The following is a 20,520-nucleotide window of genomic DNA, read 5'->3' as shown; positions in this document are numbered from 1 at the left end:
AGTTCCATTTGTTTCTCTTGTATCCCTCTTCATCCTAGTTTTTATGCAACCTTAATTTTTTTGCTGTTTATTTTACTTTTATCCCCATCCTCCTTGCTGCTTTAATTTGTTACCCTCATAGCTTCGTTTATTCTTTTTGTTCCTTTATTTTTTGTTTCATTAGTTGGACATGTACAAATCCAGTTGTTTCTATGCCCTATGTATGTAAATTAATTTCTAGTGAATAAAACTTATTTCTTTATTGTACTGCTTTCTCAGATTTCTAACTTGTTTCCTGTGTGCAGGTCTCCAGACCTACGACCAGGTCTTGCTTTGCTGCCACTCCAGTTTTGAGTGGACATTTTAACTAACTTACTTAGTTACTTTTAATTATTTTTATAATTCTCAGTATAGATTAACTGCAAAGATCTGTAGCTTTTGACATGTGATCAACAAGTTGGCAGCTATATTCAAGTTATATCTTTCTCAAAGGAGACTACTGAAAACCAGCCACTGGCTTCATCTCCCTGTAGCAGTTTTTCATGAACATACTTACATATTTGCAAACATTGTTTCCTTTTATTTATGTGTTTAGTCTTATAGTTATCGCATATTGGGGTTTGCAGCCGCCTTTCATGCAACAAATTTTGCTAACGGCTGACCTTCAAAACCATGAAAGATGAGAAAATTCAAACTATATTAAAGAAGAAAAATAAATTTACACAGCCTTCAAAGGGATGGAGAATGTCAGATTAAAATATTTCCACAGATTTTCTGTAAGGATAATAAAAATCTACCAAACATTTGTTTTGTCCAGTCAGAGAGAAATGGAGAAAGTAAATGTGCAAAACACATTTATAAGATTCTTAAGGGGCATATCACTATAATATCTAAATACCACAGGTACATGCATGAATATATCCCATCCCTGTGAGTTAAGGAGCTATTCTCTATTTATAAAAGGTAAACTGAGACTCAGATTAAATTTGCCACCTGTGGAAATCTGGACAGAGGCATGAACAGAACCCACATTTTATGAGTCCAAGTTTGGTATCTTAACCAAAAGACTATCCTTTCTGGTCAAATCAGGACCGACTAATTAACTAGTTACTTTAACTGTCAAGATTTTCTGCACTATTTCAGTGCTAGCCTGTAATATTTTGATTACAAAAAACAGTGCAGGGAATTGGTTGTATGTAGAATGATTAACAATTTACTGGTCTTCTGTTTTAAAAAATATTTTGTAAAATCCTAAATGTCAAGTCCCCAAATGTTGTCCCTGTATTATGTGTAACTTGAGGACTTTAATGTTGAGGAAACCTTTGAAAATTTGTGACGTATTTATTAAAGATAGGGTTTTTTTAAGCAAGTACTCTGTCCTACCTCTACCGTGTACTGCTGCTTTTGAACATTCATCTAACCCAAAAATGAGATGATGAATTTGTGACATCAGAATCATTCTGTGGAGACACTGATATAAACATGATTAATTACAAGAATTAGCGCCGCCCCCCAAATCCTGCTTGGTTTTGTGGGAGAGAAAATTGTTTTAACCAGAATACCTTCAATAATAAAGGAGAACACACAAGATTTAAGAAAAATGCAGGCCAAGTTCATTTGCCTTTTGTTTTACATAATTTTTTCAACTTTACTTTATGTAAAAGTCCTTATTTCAAAATTACATTTACTTTAACTTAGCAGTAATTTTTCTTTCTTTTCCTAATCAGATTTCCAACTAAATAGGGATTTGTGATGGTTGGTTAACAATAGCAGGGGTTTCCTTTTATTTAGCTGATACAAATTTGCTGTGTTGTTTCAAAAAAGAAATGATGAGCTTTAAAAAATATATATAATGGAGTCTTGGGTTTCTACTAATTGTAATTAAAGATCAGAATGAGGATGTCAAACCGTCTTCACTTTTGTGAATGTTCTTTATTAACCTTCATATAAAATGTTGTATGTGAAATTGTGTGTGTCTTTCTGGTAACATTTATGCATCATGCCCTTTAATTGGTAAAGCCCTATCTTGTGCATGTAGGATTAGCGTGTGAGAGGATGCATGTTGGTTTTTTTCATGAACAAAATGACACTGACATACTCAGCTTGCACTTTCATGAGGTGTACAGCATGAAATATATTTATTTGCTTATTCCAAGCTGGCTGAATAATTCCTAACACTGGCTTTCTAAAGATGCAGTAATCTTAAGTACGTTAGATACCTTTGTGTATTTAGTAGTGTCTATCTATTATTCAACACGAACAGCTATTTAAAGAAAAAACTCAAATTGTTTTCTCATTGGTAACAAAAATTAGCATAAAATAATATTCAGATGTAATTATAGTAAATAGTTTAGTGAAAACTGTATAGAATGGGATTAATACTTTGTAAACTGTAACTGGCAAAACTGAGACTGCACCTTTAAAATATTTTCAAGTATAACCTAAGAAATTTTTATTCATGATTATGTTGAGCTATAACAGTCAATCACCAACAGCTTGCATTGCCAACTGCTGATTTTTTTTCTTTTAATAATATGCTGCATGTAGACAAAGATGACCTGTCCCCAACTGCTGAGGTTTGGGATGTAGACCAGGGACTAATAAGTAAACTGAAGGAACAGTACAAGAAGGAACGAAAGGGGAAGAAAGGGGTAAAGAGTAAGTGCAGATTCTGAATCTTGAAATGCAATTCTTTTTATCCATTTGGAAAACAGTTTTTTTTTTTTTTTCCTTCTGCAAATTCTGTTTTTGTTTTTGCATTAAGTATTGTTTTCCTTGATGGGGGCAACCAACTTTAACTTTCTATCTGCTAAATCTGATCATACAAGAAATACCTTGTGCCACTTGTGAGAATAGAAATGTGAAAACACTTATAAACATAAAAATCTAGGGTTAAATAGGAAAAGAGAAGTAACTACCTTGAAATCTAAGTACAGTGATAGATTTTGAACAGTATTGGTTCTGGGAATGCTGTCTCGCCTTTTCCTGAACTTTAACAAAGTAGGCTAAATTTCTCCAATTGTAAAAGAAAAAGATTCTTGAACTGACTTCTTTCTTGAACCTTGCTTTGAATCACGATTCAGTTACATTGTTGGGCCTATATTTGTGTCTGCTAGAAGGCAGCATGAGAATGAAAAATATGCCTTTCATGTAAGGGAAAGCAAACATTTTTGTGGATTACTCTACAATATATTTTTGCCTTGATGTTGACATTCATTCTGCCATGCAGTTAACATCCTCTGACATTCTAAAGAAAAATACTGCCATTAGGAAAGAAGAAAGGATTAAATTCTGTCAGATTAAATGACTGATGAATAAGGCTTCCACTTAAAAATATGTAAAGTATTTAGAACTCCAGATTTTAATATTATGAATTGTAAAATTAGATACATAATGCTACAGTATATAGAATTCAATTTGTTTTATAAAGCTTATATAGACAAAGAGCAACATTAGTATTTGAGTTGCACTGGTGTAATTTTGGAGTAACTCCATTGAGTGCAATGTTTTTACACTGTTTTAATTCAGAGCTATATTTGGTCCAAAGTAATTTTACATGTGAGTTCAAACATTTTTGTGAAGCACTATAAGCTCTGTGTAAGTGCTAAATATATACTTAAATTAGACTGTACATTATTTTCTAACATATGTTCTTAGATTTATAGATTGCAAAGCCAGAGGGACAATGTCTGATGTGCTGTATAACACAGATCATAGAACTTCCCCCCAAATAATTCCTAGAGCATATCTTTTAGACACACATCCAATCTTGATTTAAAAAATGTCAGTGATGGAGAATCCACCATGACCTCTGGTAAATTGTTCCAATGGCTGATTACTCTCACCATTAAAAATGTATGCCTTATTTCCAGTCTGAATTTATCTAGCTTCAACTTCTTGCCATTGGATTGGATTGTAACTTTCTCTGGTAATTTGAAGAGCCCATTATTAAATATTTGTTCCCCATTTGGGTACTTAGACTGTAATCAAGTCACTTTCTCTTTGTTAAGCTAAATAGTTTGAGCTAATAGATTTTAAATATAAAGGAAGGGCTTTTTTATTTAAATGTTAAATTACTTTAAATGTTCAAATACTTAATGCTATTCTGCTTTGTGTGTGAGCTCTAATGTCACTTAATTATAATTTAGTTTGTGCATGTTTGTTTTTAAAGTTTTGCATGACTTGTTTATGTAATAAGTTGTAATTTTGTCAAGGTCAGAGGTTACTTAACTATATAAAAAAAAAAAAGGGTAAGAATACCTAACTGGAGCCAAACTAAAAGTAGTAAACAGGTATACACAAATGTGCACCTGAATTTAGCATGTAAACAACCAGTTAGGCAATTACCAGCCTTGCATGAACTATTTTGGAAATAGGTTTAAAAATTTATTTTTGAGTACTAAAGTGGAGGCATGCCTTTGAAAATTTGTCCCTGGTAATTTGGATCCCTTTTTAACTTTCAGAACTCTTTTTTTTCAGGCTGTGTACAACCCATAGTGACAATAAAATTCATAAACGCACTGGTATCTTTCGGTTTCTAAAAAGAATAAACTGAATGTGATGTAGTTACCTTTTCTTAAATTTGGATTATATATATAATGATTGAATGGTAGGCTTTGAATGCTGTTGAATTTGTACTTGGATTAAAGTTTTGCTTTAAATGCACAAGCTTACCCTCGACCCCCACCCCCACCCCCATCAGATTCTGCTTTCTCATGCTCATGAAGTGAGTAGCTCAGAGAAACAGTGAGAACAGAGGATTACACATTTTGCTGTGGGGATATATTAACTGTTGTGGAACATGTCAGGGGCTGCAGCTTTTCAAAGCCCCAAGAAGGTCTGCTGGGAAGATACGGGGTCCACCTAACCACGAAGGGAAAGAGCAGTGTAGTGAGGAGGACTTTAAATTAGTTTCAAAGGGGACGGGTGACAAAAGCCCACAGTTAAGTATATTAAAAAGAAGTGACCTTACCCAAGGTCACTTAACCGAGGACTGTTGGGGTGTGACATGGAAACTTACAATAGGGTCGTGGGAGCAACAAGAGGGGAAACTGCTCAACATCTTAGCTGTCTATACACAAATGCAAGGAGTCTGGAGAATGAACAGGAAGAATGGGAAGTATTAGTACATAAACTAAATTATTACTTAATTGGCATCACAGAGACTAGGTGGGATAAGTCTTGTTACTGGAATATTAGTATAGAGGGATAGGAATAGCTTGTTCAGGAAGGGCAGGCAGAGTTAAAAGGGATGAGGTGTTGTCTTATACATCAAGAGTATGTTCACTCCTTCTGAGGTCCAGAAGGAGGTGGGAGGAAGACCAACTGAGTCTGTGGGTAAAGATAAAAGGGGTAAAAAATGGGGATGATGACATGGTAGGGGTCTACTCTAGTTCACCAAACCAGGAAGAGGAGGTGGATGAGGCATTTCTAGAACAAATAGCAGAAATATCCCAAACATGAGACCTGGTAATAATGGTGGACTTCAACTATCCAGACATCTCTTGGAAAAATAACATAGCAAAATACTAAATTTCAAGTACATTCTAAAACTTTACTGGGGATAACTTTTTGTTCCAGAAAAGTGGAGAAAGTAACCAGGGGGACAGCCATTTTAGACTTGATTCTGACCAACAGGGAGAAATTGTATAGCAAATCTGGAAGTGGGAGGCAATTTTGGTGAACGTGATCATGAAATGATAGATTTCATGATTCTAAGGAAAGGAAGGAGTGAAAGCAGCAGATAATGGGACTTCAAAAAAGCATATTTAAACAAACACTGCTCACTATCAGCACCTGAGCTGATTCATATGATTCAGCTCAGGATCAGCACCTTGCTTAATATCAGAACACTTAAATATATTTATACTGAAAAACAAGGGTTGGTTTATTAAAAATTCAAGATTTAAGTGATAGACAGTAAGGATATTGGAAACAAAAGGTTACATATTAAACAAAATCATAATGCCTTCTAGAGACTAAGGTTAACCTCCTGTCCAAAGAAGTTACTTACCCAGAGTCCTTTTCAGTATTTCCAACCAAGGTTAGCTGAGATCCCATTTTCATGAGTGTAAACACACTGTCCGTTTACTTCCTAGATGCAGGATGTTGGGGTGTCTTCTTTGCCTTATACTTGTATTTCCCAAAAGTTCATTGTCAGAGACAGGATACTCACCTGTGACTCATTTTTTCCTGTGCGCTGTTTTCCTGTTGACTGGAAGAGTAGGAAAGTCAAAGTACAAAAATCATTATTTCTAAAAAGCCTTTTCTTGTAAGATATTACTTCCATAGAGGTGTGGGACAGATTTCAAGTTATATGAAAGCTGGGGGGGTTAAATTGTCGCATATCCTGTGCCCTTGACCTGAGGTATTTACTAATGATAACTTTGACATCTCAGCTGAAAAGTAGATAAAGGGCCATATTCTTCTCACTAAATCTGTGCTTGTTGTCTTTTTCTCATTCACTTTTTTTTTTTTTTTTTTGGGGGGGGGGGGGGGGGCGGCGGAGGCTGAAGCCCTGCTTTTCATACATTTAAAGGAGGGTACTAAATTCCTGCTAACAATTGCTTTCACAAAGCAAGTTAATGAGTTGTAGGCTTTGGTTACATATTACCATTTTCCTAAAATTCCGGTGATCTTATTTTCGTATTAATCATTCATTGACTTAATAAGCTGTTTTATTTTTTTTCATTGTCACCTTTTTCAAGGTGAAGCAGTTTTTCTTTTTTTTTAGGTTGAACATATTTAGATATGACACTTTCAACTCTTAGTTTGTAGTTTTATCCAGTGAAGGTGTATCAAATTATTTCACACTCTTCATTAGTTTGAGACTATACTTTCCAGTCTCGTGTGCATGTGAACCTTGTGCATGAGAGTACTGGACTGAACTTAACCAATGTTTGCCTGCTTGCTTACATTCAGAGAAGCCTGACCAAGTCACTTCCATTCTTAAACAACCTTTCTGTGTCAGGTTTCATAGGCTTGTTGGAGTACAATCTAGAACAACCTACACATGTTCTTGTGTTTTTATGTACCACCTTCCATCTGGGCAGCTCCAAGTGCTTTGCAAATATTAAAGAATTTAGAGTCCCAACACCCCTCTGAGTTTGGTAAATATTATTGTCACAGTTCTGGGGTTAACTGCACCTCTGCCCCTTCAATTGTCTCATTCAGGGTCCCCCTGTTAGGTGTAAGGCCTCCAACTATCACCTCTCTGAGTGGGCACCTGTGACCAGAGATTTAGGCTTGCAGTGCCCCTGAAATTCACGGTGTTTATGCCAATAGGTCTGACTTCAGTCCCGCTCCTGAAATTCTCTGTCACGAGGGAAAATGACAGCGTGTACCAGTAACCAGTGAGCTTTCACAAAGCACAGTATGCTTATTTTAGGACAATAGTATTACAGGGGGAAAAATCCTAAAACAACAAAAAATCTGCATGCATGTTAAGCTTACAAGGTTCTGTCTTCCACGTGGAGACATTGGCAGGTTCCAGTCCTTCAGATTTTCTAATAGAGCTTTTCCCTCTGTAACCCTATCATGTCTTTTCTTAGATCAAAATGAGGGTCTGAGTTAGTTCACACTGCCACTTTATGCCAAAAGCCCTTACTTTGTCTGCTGAGCCTGTTGATCCCAGTCTGAACCAGTATATGCAATCTCCCCCGTGGGGGGGGTGGAGAGAGGTGGTAGTTGTCTGGAGTTTTTTACCTGTCCTGGGATTTGCAGTAATTACCCCCCGTTTTAGTTCCTGGAATAAGTTTGGTAACCCTTCCCATGAAGCTGAATACAATCCCTAACTTAGAAAAATATATGTAACATTTATACAAACATTTGTGAATAATCCCCATGCCTATGGCATCTGGTTTGCCTTGATAGAATAGTCTTTTGAAGTTTCCACACTTCCAATATCTCACTTTTGTCTCAATTACTTTCACTTACAAATGAGGAAAAAGTTAAAGGGATTTACCATTCTATTGTCCAAGACTAGATAGAGCACTCGGTCGGGTAAGGCTGTTTTTCTGTCTTAACTAAGAATATCTTGTCCATCACCATAAGCATTACTGCATGCAAGTCAATAAGAATATGAAATTGTGCAAATGAGTTAAGGAAGAAGAAAATTTAAGCTAGTTTGTGAGTAGCATTGTGTTAGGCGTTTAACACTGGCACAAAGTTCCCCTTTTCCTGTTTGTTTTTAGGTTGTCTTCTTGAACAGAATTAGTTGAAACTGAAGGGGGCACAAGCAGTACCATACTTAAGTTTTGAAACATTTGTCAATGCTTGTGCCCCATCTACAATCTGCTGAGAAAAGGATTGCTCCCAGGTTTGTACACGTGAAAGTGCACTAGATTAAAAAAAAAAAAAAAAAAAAAAAAGAAGAAGAAAATTGGCATTATCTGGGCTATTAACTGAAGCAGCTTCGTTTACTTATAACTAACCTAGCTTTCCTGTTACCCCTTTTGCTATCATTAACTACGTCTTTCAGCTTATATAAAAATACTGTATTTCATTGTTAAATCGGTTACCTTGTCTCCAGCAGAATTAAACCTAACTTAATTTAACGGTGGGTATTTTGTTTTTGTCTAATTGACTTTTTTCTATCAAAGTAGAAGTCTAAAATCTGAGGGTATAGATGAAGTGCTATTGGAAGCACTGGTTTTGGCAAATTTCGTCTTTACCTGCATATACTACTCAAAGCAGGAGAGTGTTTATCATCTGTGACCACACCAAGATATAATTTTTGGTTCTATTGAAAACTAAGGCTATGTCTACACTACAAAGTTACATCGACGATTGTTCACCACTGTAATTAAACCTCTTTTGTACATCCACACACTGCCCTTTGTTACTGCGCAGTGCATCCATGGTTGGTGCTCTTGCATTGACAGAGAGAGCAGTGCACCGTGGTTAGCTATCCCACTGTGCAACTTACCACTATCTGCCGCTTGGTGATCTGGGAAGAGATCACAGTGTATTTCTAACTAGTGTTACAGTGATATGTGAGTGCCAGACTTCACATCCAGTTGAGAATATGCATCTGTGCAGGGAGAAATAAATAATATATTTTGATAAGAGACAGAAACTTCTGAATATGTTGACTAGTTTTAACCCAGGACTACTTTTTATCTGAAATGTTCTGCTTGTAGAACCTTTAAAGTTATTAGTTTTCCTTTTTGTCTGATATTTGTTGGCAGAGGTCCATTTTTCCTTATATCATTGTATCTCTTTTCAAATGGGCTAACATAAAATTAAACTTTGAAAATTTGTGCTTTTTGCAAATTATTTTCTGCCTTTTTTCTTTACCTGTATATTGGATGTGAATGTAGCAGTTTTTTTTTTTTTTTTTTAAACCATCCTTAATGCAGGACTGTACTATGTAAGGTCGTACATATTTATCAGCACTATATCCTCTACAGATAGAAATGCCAGTGACAATTTCAAATCAGACTTTTTAAAATTAGAAACTTAATTGTAGACATATGTAAGTCTATTTTGAATGTGGCCCTAACTAATCATGATCGGGCTTAATAAAAATTTTGCACAAAGCATCATTTAAAATGCTATTTTAAAAACAAACAAACAGGGAAAGTTAATTGTTTGTTGCACCCCCGTTACAAGTCATCTCTACTTCTTCTTTCCTTTGTAAGGTAACTTTCTGTTTGTACTTGAGATTTTCTGTGTTAATTCATGTAGTGTAGTTAATACTGCAAATGTTTAGTTCATATGTATTTTGTTTAAAGGTTACTTTCTATAACTGTTACATATTTGGTTTTTCATAGGGACTTGAGGTGCTGGATTCTTTCTTTTCCACAGCAGAATATAAAGCTGTACTACAAATGAACAAGACAGTTCTAATCAATTTTTTTGACTTGGTGGATAAAAACCACTTACATATAATTTTCAGATTCAGTGTTTAACTGGTTTTCAAAATTTCCAAAAGAACACTATATAACAGTTAAAGCATCATAATCGAAAATAATAACCAATGTCTTTATTCTTTAAGGAGGTTCCATTAGTAATCTTTCTTGTTTAATTAGGAAACTGGATTTATTGACTGCTGTCAAGTCAAGCGGTAGCAATCAAATGAACCTTTGCTGCTGACATTAATTTACAGGGGTCAACAGGACAAAACTTCACGACATGATAGCTGATCTGGGCGATGATGAGCTACCCCACATCCCTTCAGGAATCATTAATCAATCTAGGTCACCCTCTTCTAGAATGACTGATGAAGGTTCAAGAGCAGAGGAAGGTACAAAAAAATTCAGCTACTTATTATATTTTAGAAGGTTTTAATTTAAACACACGCTATCACTTATCCCCTCACACTTAATGCTGTTACAGTTGTCAATAATAGGACATCAACACTGCTTACAAGTCTGTTCACACAAGTTTGGGGTTTTTTGCACGACTACCACTTGAAGCTTTTGTGTCTCAGAGAAATATAAATCAGAACTTTACATGTCAAGTGTTTTTTTTTTTTTTTTTTTTTTCCTTCAATTTTATGTGAAACTGCCTTGGTTCTGTCTTTGTCAACTCTTAAGTCCCTTGTTGCAGAATCCCTTTTTAAAGTAATCTTATCTGGATGTTACGTTATAAAACTTAGTATAAAAAGTGTTGATTGTAAGTTTGATACTCAATTTGTATTGAAAGGTGAAATAAAAATAGGTACTTAAAAGTAGTTAAGTAATTACAAAGGATGAATTTGGCTCTCTACCTTCAAATTATTATTAATGCTTATATAGTTAGAGTACTTTTTTTAATTAGCTACTTTTGATCTATCCTATCCTTAACCAACCATTAGCTCCAGATGCAGTTGAACTATCACTTTCATCCCACCTACTGCAAGAAAGGCACTGGGAAGTTGACTTAAACTAGTTAAACATGTGGAGGGAGTTGGTTACAATATTTTGTGCATCTATATTTTTTAACAACTTGAGTTATTTAGATTAATACAGCATCTGTACGAATGCTGCTTACTTCAGTGTTAGTCTCATGCCGAAGGTCACACAGTTATGTTATAAACTAAAATTATAATCTGTTTTTCTCACAAAATGTATTGAAGTATTTATTGCAAATTCCAATCTTCAGGGCTTTGAATAGCTTCTAGCCCCAATGTTGTCATAACTTCCCCAAAAGTGATGAGATTTATCACAATATAAAAATATCAGTCTGTCACTTTGCGTCAGTCAAGCACAGCCTCCAGTGTCCATATATTTTCCAGTGTCAGTAAGAAATTGTCCTTTTATTTCACAGTAATCTGTTAAAAATAAAATTGGACATAGTCTTAGGGCTTGTCTACACACACACGTTGCACTAGTGCAAGACTTACCTGTATAGCGCACCGGAAAAACTATTTTGGTGGGTTGCAGTCACACTGTGCCACTTGTACCTGTGCATATTGCAACAGTTGTGGCCACATCGCAGCACGCTGTATCGCTAAAAGCATGGAGTGCCCTGGCAGGGGATCCGTGTCTCCTCTGCATTGCCTGCTGCCTCCCTCCCTTATGAGAGATTTTTGCTGTGTATACCTGTAGGGATTTCTGAACTCCCGCAATTCCCTCCGATCTGCCTATAGGTCACCTCTTCTGCACTGTCGTCAAACTACCTGCTCCAAACCTAGATGAGGCACAGAGGAATGCAGCACTCCTCTGCTGTTAGGACAGGATGTGATTCTGTCAAATTGAGGACTTCATAGCTGTAGCAAGATGAATTACAAAACTCAGAATAATGTTTGGAAAGACAGAAAGAAAGAAAGAGAGCAAATCAGAATTTGAGGAAAGATTTCTTTCAGTCATTTGGGGCCATAGTTCCCATTGTTTGGGGTGCCATCTATTGCATCTTTATCCAGAAACTCTGCAGTATTCTAGAGAGAGGACTACATATGCCTAATCTCAACTGTGAACCCTGGAATCATCATCATAAAGCAAGGCATGTTTCTTGCTTGGATTTTTATTCTTGTGTTTTAGGAGTCATTGATTCATTCTAAAATACAGGACTGTAATCTGGTTAAAATATTGGACCATAAAAACCAATACTTCCATTTCCATGCCTTTTCAAAATGTTTTGTTACATAGTTCACATGAATCTGAGTGGACGGGTGGAGGTGGGTGAGTGGTCTTCTCAGGGAAACGTTATACCACCACATGCTTTGGATGATTAAAAATTGTCTGCACTCAGTATGTGCACAAATCATTCTGAAAGAAGGTGTCTCACTATTTCACACTTCTTGCCATTTCACACTATTTGCCATTTTGTTATGTGAGCGTATTTTCCAGCCCATCAATTTGTTTTGCTGTTCTTCATATACTTCTGTAGGTAAGAGCTGTAGTGTGAACATAACAGTAATCCCATGTGTCTTATTTTTTTTCCTTACCTTCCTGTGACTTTTTTTAAAACAGAGTTTTAAAATTTAAATTTTCTCTCTCTCTCTACTAGTTGTTTATTAGTGGGCCTTTGACAATATTGAACAAATATTTCATAATCTATGTCTACACCAGATGGTATGAAGTCAGTAGTAGTAGATAGGTTAGACATCTCGTTTGTAGAAGCTCCAGAACAAAATGCAAATCTTCATTGTATTCCTTCTGTCCATGTTCTGCTGCTTTAATAAATTGAATGAGAAAGACATATTTCATTATCATGAATAAAAAAGAATTGAGCCATAAATGACAATTGTATCTGAACAGCATAATACTTCCCAGTGATTTTATTTCATCTAACTATTTCAAGCAGTTTTGATTTAGGACATCCACTATAATCCTCCTTACCAGGCCACAGTAGCTCAACTATTGAGTTGCAGTAAGCCATAATACGTCTCTGGTTACACAAATGGCCTGTGTAATCCTTTGCTGCAGTACAATGTAATGTCACATTGGAAACCAGAATTCTGAAAGAAAAGGAGTGCTTGGCACTTTCGTTTGCATGCCAATAACCAGAACGCTATTCAGGCTCACATAGGTTTCATGGTACCTTTGGTGTGTGAGCTCTGATACAAAGAGGTTTGGATGTGATTGTGCACAGGTGGTTTTTTTCCCTGTGCTTCATAAGATGAAATATAAACAATTATCCTGTTTTAAAATATTTCCAACCACATTTCAACTATTTTAATGTTTTTATCTCAACACAGCTAGTTACATTGATGCAAACTGAAACTTGTCATAGACTTCAGAGTAGCAGCCGTGTTAGTCTGTATCCGCAAGAAGAACAGGAGTACCACAAGTACTCCTGTTCTTCTTGTCATAGACTAATACACTTGAAAAAACCATAAAATGTAACACATACATTTGTCAGTCTTCCACTAAAAACCACACTGAACCAGCTACATCTTCTAATAATCCTGCACTTAAACTTCTGAAAACAGGTTAGTCCATTGGTATAGTCCTGCGGTCCTCCATTGTGGTCTTACTCAAAGCATGGTTGCTTTCTAAGCCTTCTCTTCGGGTACATGAGTAGCTATGCAGATTTTTTTTTTTTTTTTACGGTTGCCTTTTTAGGCAAATAGTGTTAATTGACTGATAATACTTATTTGTATACCGTACATAATGTTGGCTGCTGTTGTGATAATTATAAATAATAACCCCTGGATGATAAATGTTTGATTAAAGAATAGACTAAGAGGGAAGGTTTTTGTGATTGGACTAGTCAGTTACAAGCACATCTGATTATGTATTTATAGTGCAATATTTAATCCTTAGGGTATTGGCTGGATTTCATTTGTTTATGCATAATGTTAACAAGTTTGAGTGCAAGGATGGCTGTGCATCCTTTTACTCAGTCTCTGCCATAATAAATATTATACTAGATCATAACTTGTAATTGGTATGAATATGATAGACAATGACTTCACCAGAACACACTTGTATTTAAATTGGAGGATAATAACAACTATACAGGTCTATACTGCATGAGCAAATAACTCTGGTAACCTTAATTCCTAAAAATCCTTAATCTTTAAACAGTAGTTCATCAATGTTAATTATATATTGTTTCTTTGGAATATTTCAGGTAGGTCCATTGCAAGGGGAAAAAAATGTTTTTGCTATTCAAAGTTTGTTCACCTGTTTTGATAGTTGTAAGTTCGTGTGTCTTTCATTTTTATTACTTGGTTGCCATTTATTTTTATTAAAACTTTTGACCATATTTTAAAAAACACTTTTCATAATTAAAAATGTTGCTTAAATAAAAAAAGCCCCAAATTTAAAATGATAAATTTAGAACAGAGTTTCATGTTAGAACTAAAATTTTGCTTTTGGAAAATTTAGTTTCCAACTTCTAAACTTTTTGTTCACCTTTTTTGAAGTTTCAAATACAGATGAGGCTGAGTATAGTTGCTGTAGATTTAGGGGCGGGAGTTCTGAATTTCTCTTGATAGTGAGAGATACACTGTCCCAAAGATTGCTCTGAGATGCATTGTACATTTGGGAAGCAGGATATCTCCTACAATTCCCAGGTGCGGAGAGGGTATGTTCCTCTTACTACAACCTCTTATGGGGTGCAGCTTACTACTTGAATTGTAACTGAACAGTTCTATTCATGGTGCCATGACTTTGCCCCAAGGGGAGTAGTAAGGGAGCAGACGCTGGACTATGAGGGACTGGAATTTTTGAATTCTTCTTATGTAGGCTCAGCAATGGGAGAAAGGCTCTTCGGGGCTTTTACTTGCCCTTTGCCTTTCCCCTCCTATATTCCTTGTTCCTTGTAGGGGGTAGGCAGAACATGCACTTCAGTGAACAATCCTAATTCTTTAAATTTCTTTTAGTGAAGATTTTGCAGGTTGTGTTTCTCCGTAGAACTTTTGTCATGTCATCTTAATTCACATTTCATGTAGAACATAATGGATCTCTTTCTTCTGTTCTTTATTGCTCTATCCCAGTACTTCTGCTGGAACATCAATATTGGGAAATTGAGTTGGTATAATTCGGGTGGGTGACTAAACTAAGAATAATGTTTAATCTTGTAAGGAAACACATACATCCGTACACACTGAAAATAATTTAGCACATTTTACTTATCGGAAGTATGACTCTTTGGGAAAATAAATCTGATTGTGTTAGTATGCAATTACTTGACCCTTTGCATATGCGAGGTTTCTAATGAAATATTGGCAAAAATGAATACTACTAAGGGACATTGTCAAGTAGTTTTGGCCCAAAATTAACACAAGAAATGGCTTGCGCTCTCGCACAAATGCAATTTTATCTGGAAAGTTTAAATCAGGAATATATTTTCCCTCATCAGGTGTCCTAATTTTGTTCTTTGGAAAGTAATACCAAAAAATAAAATAGACCCCCACCCACACCTTTCAGTAAGGCAGATTTTTTTCTAGAAGGTGTGTGTGTAAATCCTTATTCAAATACCTTGCAAACAAATTGATTTTTTTGTGAGGAAGCAGTGGGGAGTCATAGATGATACTGAAGAGTAAAGAGTGTGAATGAATGCTGGAGAAGATGATTCAAGCCTGAATTGAAAATTAACATTTGTTCAAAAGCTGCATTGTTTAGTATTAAATGATAATCAACAGGAAAAATGTGTAAAGCTTCAAATGTTTTAAGGAACATGCAGCTAGCTAACATGAATATCAGTTGTCTATTTTTAAACTTTATCCAAACATTGTTGATACAGTCAAATGCAGAACTCGGTAATTGCAAATGTTGTAGGTTCTTGTGTTTTAAAACCCTGTCTGTATATGTGTGGTGGAGGATGGTCCTTCATGGGGAATTATGAGTGCTAAAAAATACTTGCTTATGGAGGTAAATGTTTATTGCCTTAATAGCTTTAAATTTAGAGAATTATTTTCAAATGTATGTATGTATGTATGTATATGCTCATGTTTTCTTTTCCACTAGGAGGAGGAGATTTTACCATGATTTATATCTAGTTGTTAACAGTTCAGCTCTTATACACTGCTGTGCCTTTAAGTGATGACTGATGCAGTTTTTTCATATTGTAAATTTGAGGTTTTTTCTCAAAACTTAAACTGTTTTGTTCTTTGTAGCGGAGCCAATAACGTTTTCATCTGGAGGAGGCAAGTCATTTATTATGGGTTCTGATGATGTTTTGTTAAGTGTACTGGGCCTTGGAGACCTTGCAGACTTGACAGTAACAAATGATGCAGACTATAGTTATGATGTAAGTGAAATTTTATTTTAAAATTCCTTATACGGTTGAATATAATCAATGATAGTCAATTTTTCAGAATATTTCAAATTTATAGGACAGCTTATTTTAGAGGCAAAAGCTTCATTTTTGTAGAAAGAAACACCTCATAAACTAGCAAAACAGCTTGTGAAATCAAATTGAAATATTAGTTTTTTAATGAATTTGTAATTCATATTTTAATTTTTTTGTTTTGTTTTTTACTTAAGTAACATGTTTTCCAAACAAGATTTTAGGTGAATTATTTTAAACAAAAATGGGAATTGCCCAGAAACTGAACACTAAAAAGTTGGAGCTAAACCCATATATTGCTAGTAACTTAAATTTCTAAATGTTTGCTATTTTTATGTATAAAATGTGTGTATATATAGTAGTGTGTAATAGCTTTTTTTTGTAGTGTGAATTTTAGATTTACAAGTGTGGAATATTCTTTTATTTTATCGTACTGCAGAGTCTCCTACATTTTTTTTTTTTTCCACTGTGCACAAAATTACTGCCCATGGTAACATTTTTAATATGGAGTTTGTACTGGCTAGTAATGGTGGGGTGGGGTGGGAGATTGTTCGTGTGCATCCATTTGTCCAGGAAGTCTTCACACGTTGAGGTATATTTTAAATAGTGTTGCATTGTGTTTTAGACGAATAAGACATTTTCATGCTTTAGTTATTTCTATAACTTTTTCTGGATTATACAGTCTGCTTTCATTTTTGAATGTTAAGATGTATGTAAATACTTCTCTTGGGAAAATACTGTCAGTAGTTTTCTTAAAAAACACATTGCATTTTATGCACATTTATGAAATGAAAACTGTGTTTATAATATACCCTAGGGTCTTTAAGTGCCATAAGTGTTAGAAGTGTACATCTTGGTTTAAAAAAAAAAAAATCAGTTTTTCTTCAGTATCACTGAAGAACCTGAATTCTATCAAATATTTCAATATATTCTACCATATTTCAGGATTTAGTGATGGATATTTTTTCTTCCTAAAATGACAAACATTAATTGTTCACACTTCTAATATTTGGATTATAAAAGACTAATTATAGCATCCCGTTCTACGAAAAATAAAAAGGTATTAAGCAGTTTTGGAAAAAAAGTTTTTTTACAAACACATTACAGGAGTTCTAAGCTTTAGAGGTTTTACTACATTAGATAATATACAGTTTTTGTTACCTTTAAAGAACTGAATTATTTATGAAATAGTTTTAATTCAGCATTAACACTGAGAAATCAAGCACGAAAAAGTTAGAAAAAACAAGTTTTAAATGGAGAGATGAAGTTGAAATCAGAGAATTTAAATTTATTTTTAGGCCTTAATATATTATGTTTTTGTATAACTCTAAATTTATCAAATTCAGTACACTACAGATAATATGAAGCAACCTGGAGTTTTTATGTAATATCTTACTGTAAGCTACAACACACTCAATTTAGATTTGGTTTTAATTTTGTAAAGTTTCAGTGAAATCCATAAAACAGGTTTTGAGGAAAAGTAGTTCATTAACTTTAAAGCTTTGAACATTCTGAAGTTGCAAGCACAGAGATTGAGAAAAACCAATATTCTTAACCTACTAGATTTGATTACTTAAAATTGAATGGAAAAGTTACAATTTACTGACTCTAATTTTTCATTATTTTTAAACTTTTGTCATAGTTCTTCAAACTTTGTTTATCCTTAGCTATTGGAGGATTTTAGCACAGAACTATGTTAATAAAAATGAGTGCTTTCATCCCAAGGTCCCATTTTAGGATCTCAGTGTTTTGATTAAGCCTTAGCTCAGACTTTAGGGTGTTCTACCTATTACTCCCATTTTACAGATGGGAAATTGGTGCCTTGTTGTCCTCCATACCCCACTCACCAGCATCTTCATAGGATGAAAGCATGGAAGGTACTAACAAGGCTGCAAAGAAGATGAGTTCTACATCTCCTAATAGAGACCCTTCTGTCAATTCAGAGATTGATAGGCTTGGACAACATCCAGAGCTTGCTGCCTAGTGGACAGGTTTATGACTCTAACAAGCCTCATATCCAAAGTTTAAAATAAGCCCTTGCACAGGAAAGTTGTGGTCCTGCAACACTGAATTGGTGGTTAGACCCCAGAAAAGTTCAAAGAGGGTGGTGCTGTTTAACTTTCTTCTGTTGGAGATACTTCTCATGGGTACATGAGGCACATGTTGGGGAGCCCACCTGAGCCACCTCCAGATACAAAGGACAAATGTATTGGAACTAAGAGGAATCAGGCTAGTTTGTATAGTATTCTACAAAATCCACCATGCAGATTCTAACACAGCTGCAATGTGTTACGTAAACAAGGGAGTGTCCACTTGTCTCACCTGCATCAAGAGGATGTTAAGCTATGGACATGATGTCAGTGTTGTGGGGAAACCTTGATAGCTATCCACCTCCCAGGAGTCAGCAACTTCCTAAGTAGACAATACATAACCAAATGGTTGCTAAAGAGGCCTTTCATAGATCTAATATTCCAATGATGGTGAAATTCTGTAATGGAGGCAAAAAAGTCTAAGGACATCACAAAATCTCCAACCTTTCTTTCCAGGGGAAACATAAGCCCTGGCTCCCTTCAAGACTCCTTCCACCTACTGTGTACCCCAGGACTTGCATATGTTTTCCCACCCATTACCCTGATTCCCGGGTTAATATGCAAAATCAGACTGGACAAAGACAAAGTAATCCTAATAGCCATGCTGGCTGAGATTATTCTGCCTAACAGACTTTCTTTGGATGTCTATTCAGCCTCTCATTCTGCTTCCAACTGTCAGGACACAGTATTGCAGAACTAAGGTCAGTTACTTAATCCAGACTTTGAAGTCACTGCATCTGACAACCTGGATCTTTGTTGGTTCAGTGCTGCTGACAAAGACTGCTGCCTACAAGTGCAAGAGATCCTCCTGCAAAGCAGGAAGGCTTCCACACGGAAAACGTATTCCTGTAAATGAAAAAGATTCTCAATTTCAGTGACCCAAAATAACCTGTATCCAATGGAGTCTCCTTTACTAAAGATCCTGTGTTTAAAAGACTAGGTCTTTTTTTCAGCTTCATTTTATCAGCAATCTCTTCGTCACCCATCCGCCCAGTCCTGTTCAATCTTCTCACATCCTACGGTATCCGGATTTTTGAAAGGGCTGCTCCATGCTTGGCCCACCAGTCAAAAAGCCATCCTCTGTAAGAATTTCACTTATCTCTGCAAACCTAATGAAGCTCCCTTTCTGAGTCACTTTTGGAGTACTTATCACACTACCTTATCCTCAAGAAGATCAACTTAGTTGCCATCACATTGGCGAGGGACAGTCAAGCAAAGTGTGCTCACCTGCAGCTCAAATTGACTCTAATCCTTCCAAACTGATCTCACTGCTCTAGATTTATCTCAGCTAGTGAATGGCACCTACTGCCCCTTTGAGGATGCATTATTGAAAAAGTTATTGACAGTTAACTTTACAACTAGATTAGTGAGCTAAACTGATGGTCCAGTGAGAGTGAAATGTATGTGCAGCAAGGCTAGGGCTCTTGTGAAGCCAGAGGCTATGTTGTTACAGAAGCTGGGTGGCTAAAGGTGATGTGCTATGGTAATTGAATCTGAGCTACACCCATGCATCAAGAGTTCCAGGCCTACCCATGGCAGCTTTCAGAGTTTTCATCCCTCTCCCCATAGTTGCAGCACTCGTGAGCCTGTGCCATGTACAGCTCTTAGCTCCCGACCCCAGCTGCAGCACTGCATGTTTGGTACGTGCTCTGAGCACACCTTGTGCTCTGCTCTCAGCTATGATCTCAGTGCTGCGTACTGTGCCATGCATTGAACAAAGGCTGCTGTGACCCCATACCTCTGTCAGCTCATCCTCTCCTTGGTCTTTTGGTTTCTTCCACTGCATTCACTGCATTGCAGCCTGATGTCAACACAATTCATTGAGTGGATTCCTCTGTCTTAACCCCTTGACCAGCACTGATTTGGGGGTTGTAAGTTCCAAAAACTTTTACCCTTTCATACCTCTCTTTAGAAGTTAGTGTTCTCACTTCTTTGGGGACATCTGTGTGAAGTTACACATACAACAGTCATCTTAACTAATGAAACAAGATTTCATTAACAGAAAAAATGAAATTAAAATAAGCTGTTTGCTTCACATATCTAGACTTGTAGGGTATCGTACACAAATTTATTTTTTCCTCTTTTTTAAAGAAGCTAGGAAATTACATTTTATATCAAAAGCAAGTTATTAGGGTTGCAAAGTCAGGAACTCAAGATTAAAAAATGTCATTGCATATCTGACCTCAATTCTTCCCTCTTTTGCGTATATGTTATGAGACTATCTTTAATCACATGACTACATACTATATATTCCACTTATTTAGTGGATAGCATGACCAGTCTTCAG

General features: G+C 35.8%; 1 protein-coding gene across 4 annotated transcripts in view; it reads left to right on the top strand.

The window, feature by feature from the left end:
- Nucleotides 1–20,520, top strand: part of STRN3 (striatin 3) — a 92,751-nt gene that overhangs the window by 50,003 nt on the left and 22,228 nt on the right. For 2 of the 4 annotated variants that reach the window (XM_024196047.3, XM_024196050.3), the window contains exons 8-10: nt 2,527–2,637; nt 10,088–10,225; nt 15,971–16,104. In XM_024196047.3, coding sequence (XP_024051815.1) covers nt 2,527–2,637; nt 10,088–10,225; nt 15,971–16,104 — 383 coding nt within the window. The remainder of the gene's footprint in view (nt 1–2,526; nt 2,638–10,087; nt 10,226–15,970; nt 16,105–20,520) is intronic. The other 2 variants (XM_024196048.3, XM_024196049.3) reach the window with 2 other exon arrangements.

The sequence above is a fragment of the Terrapene carolina genome, unplaced genomic scaffold (genome assembly GCF_002925995.2).
Source record: "Terrapene carolina triunguis isolate 2854851 unplaced genomic scaffold, T_m_triunguis-2.0 Scaffold96, whole genome shotgun sequence".
NCBI classification, from domain to species: Eukaryota; Metazoa; Chordata; order Testudines; family Emydidae; genus Terrapene; species Terrapene triunguis.
Note: the sequence above shows the minus strand (reverse complement) of the source record. Positions and strands in the feature narration are given on the sequence as shown.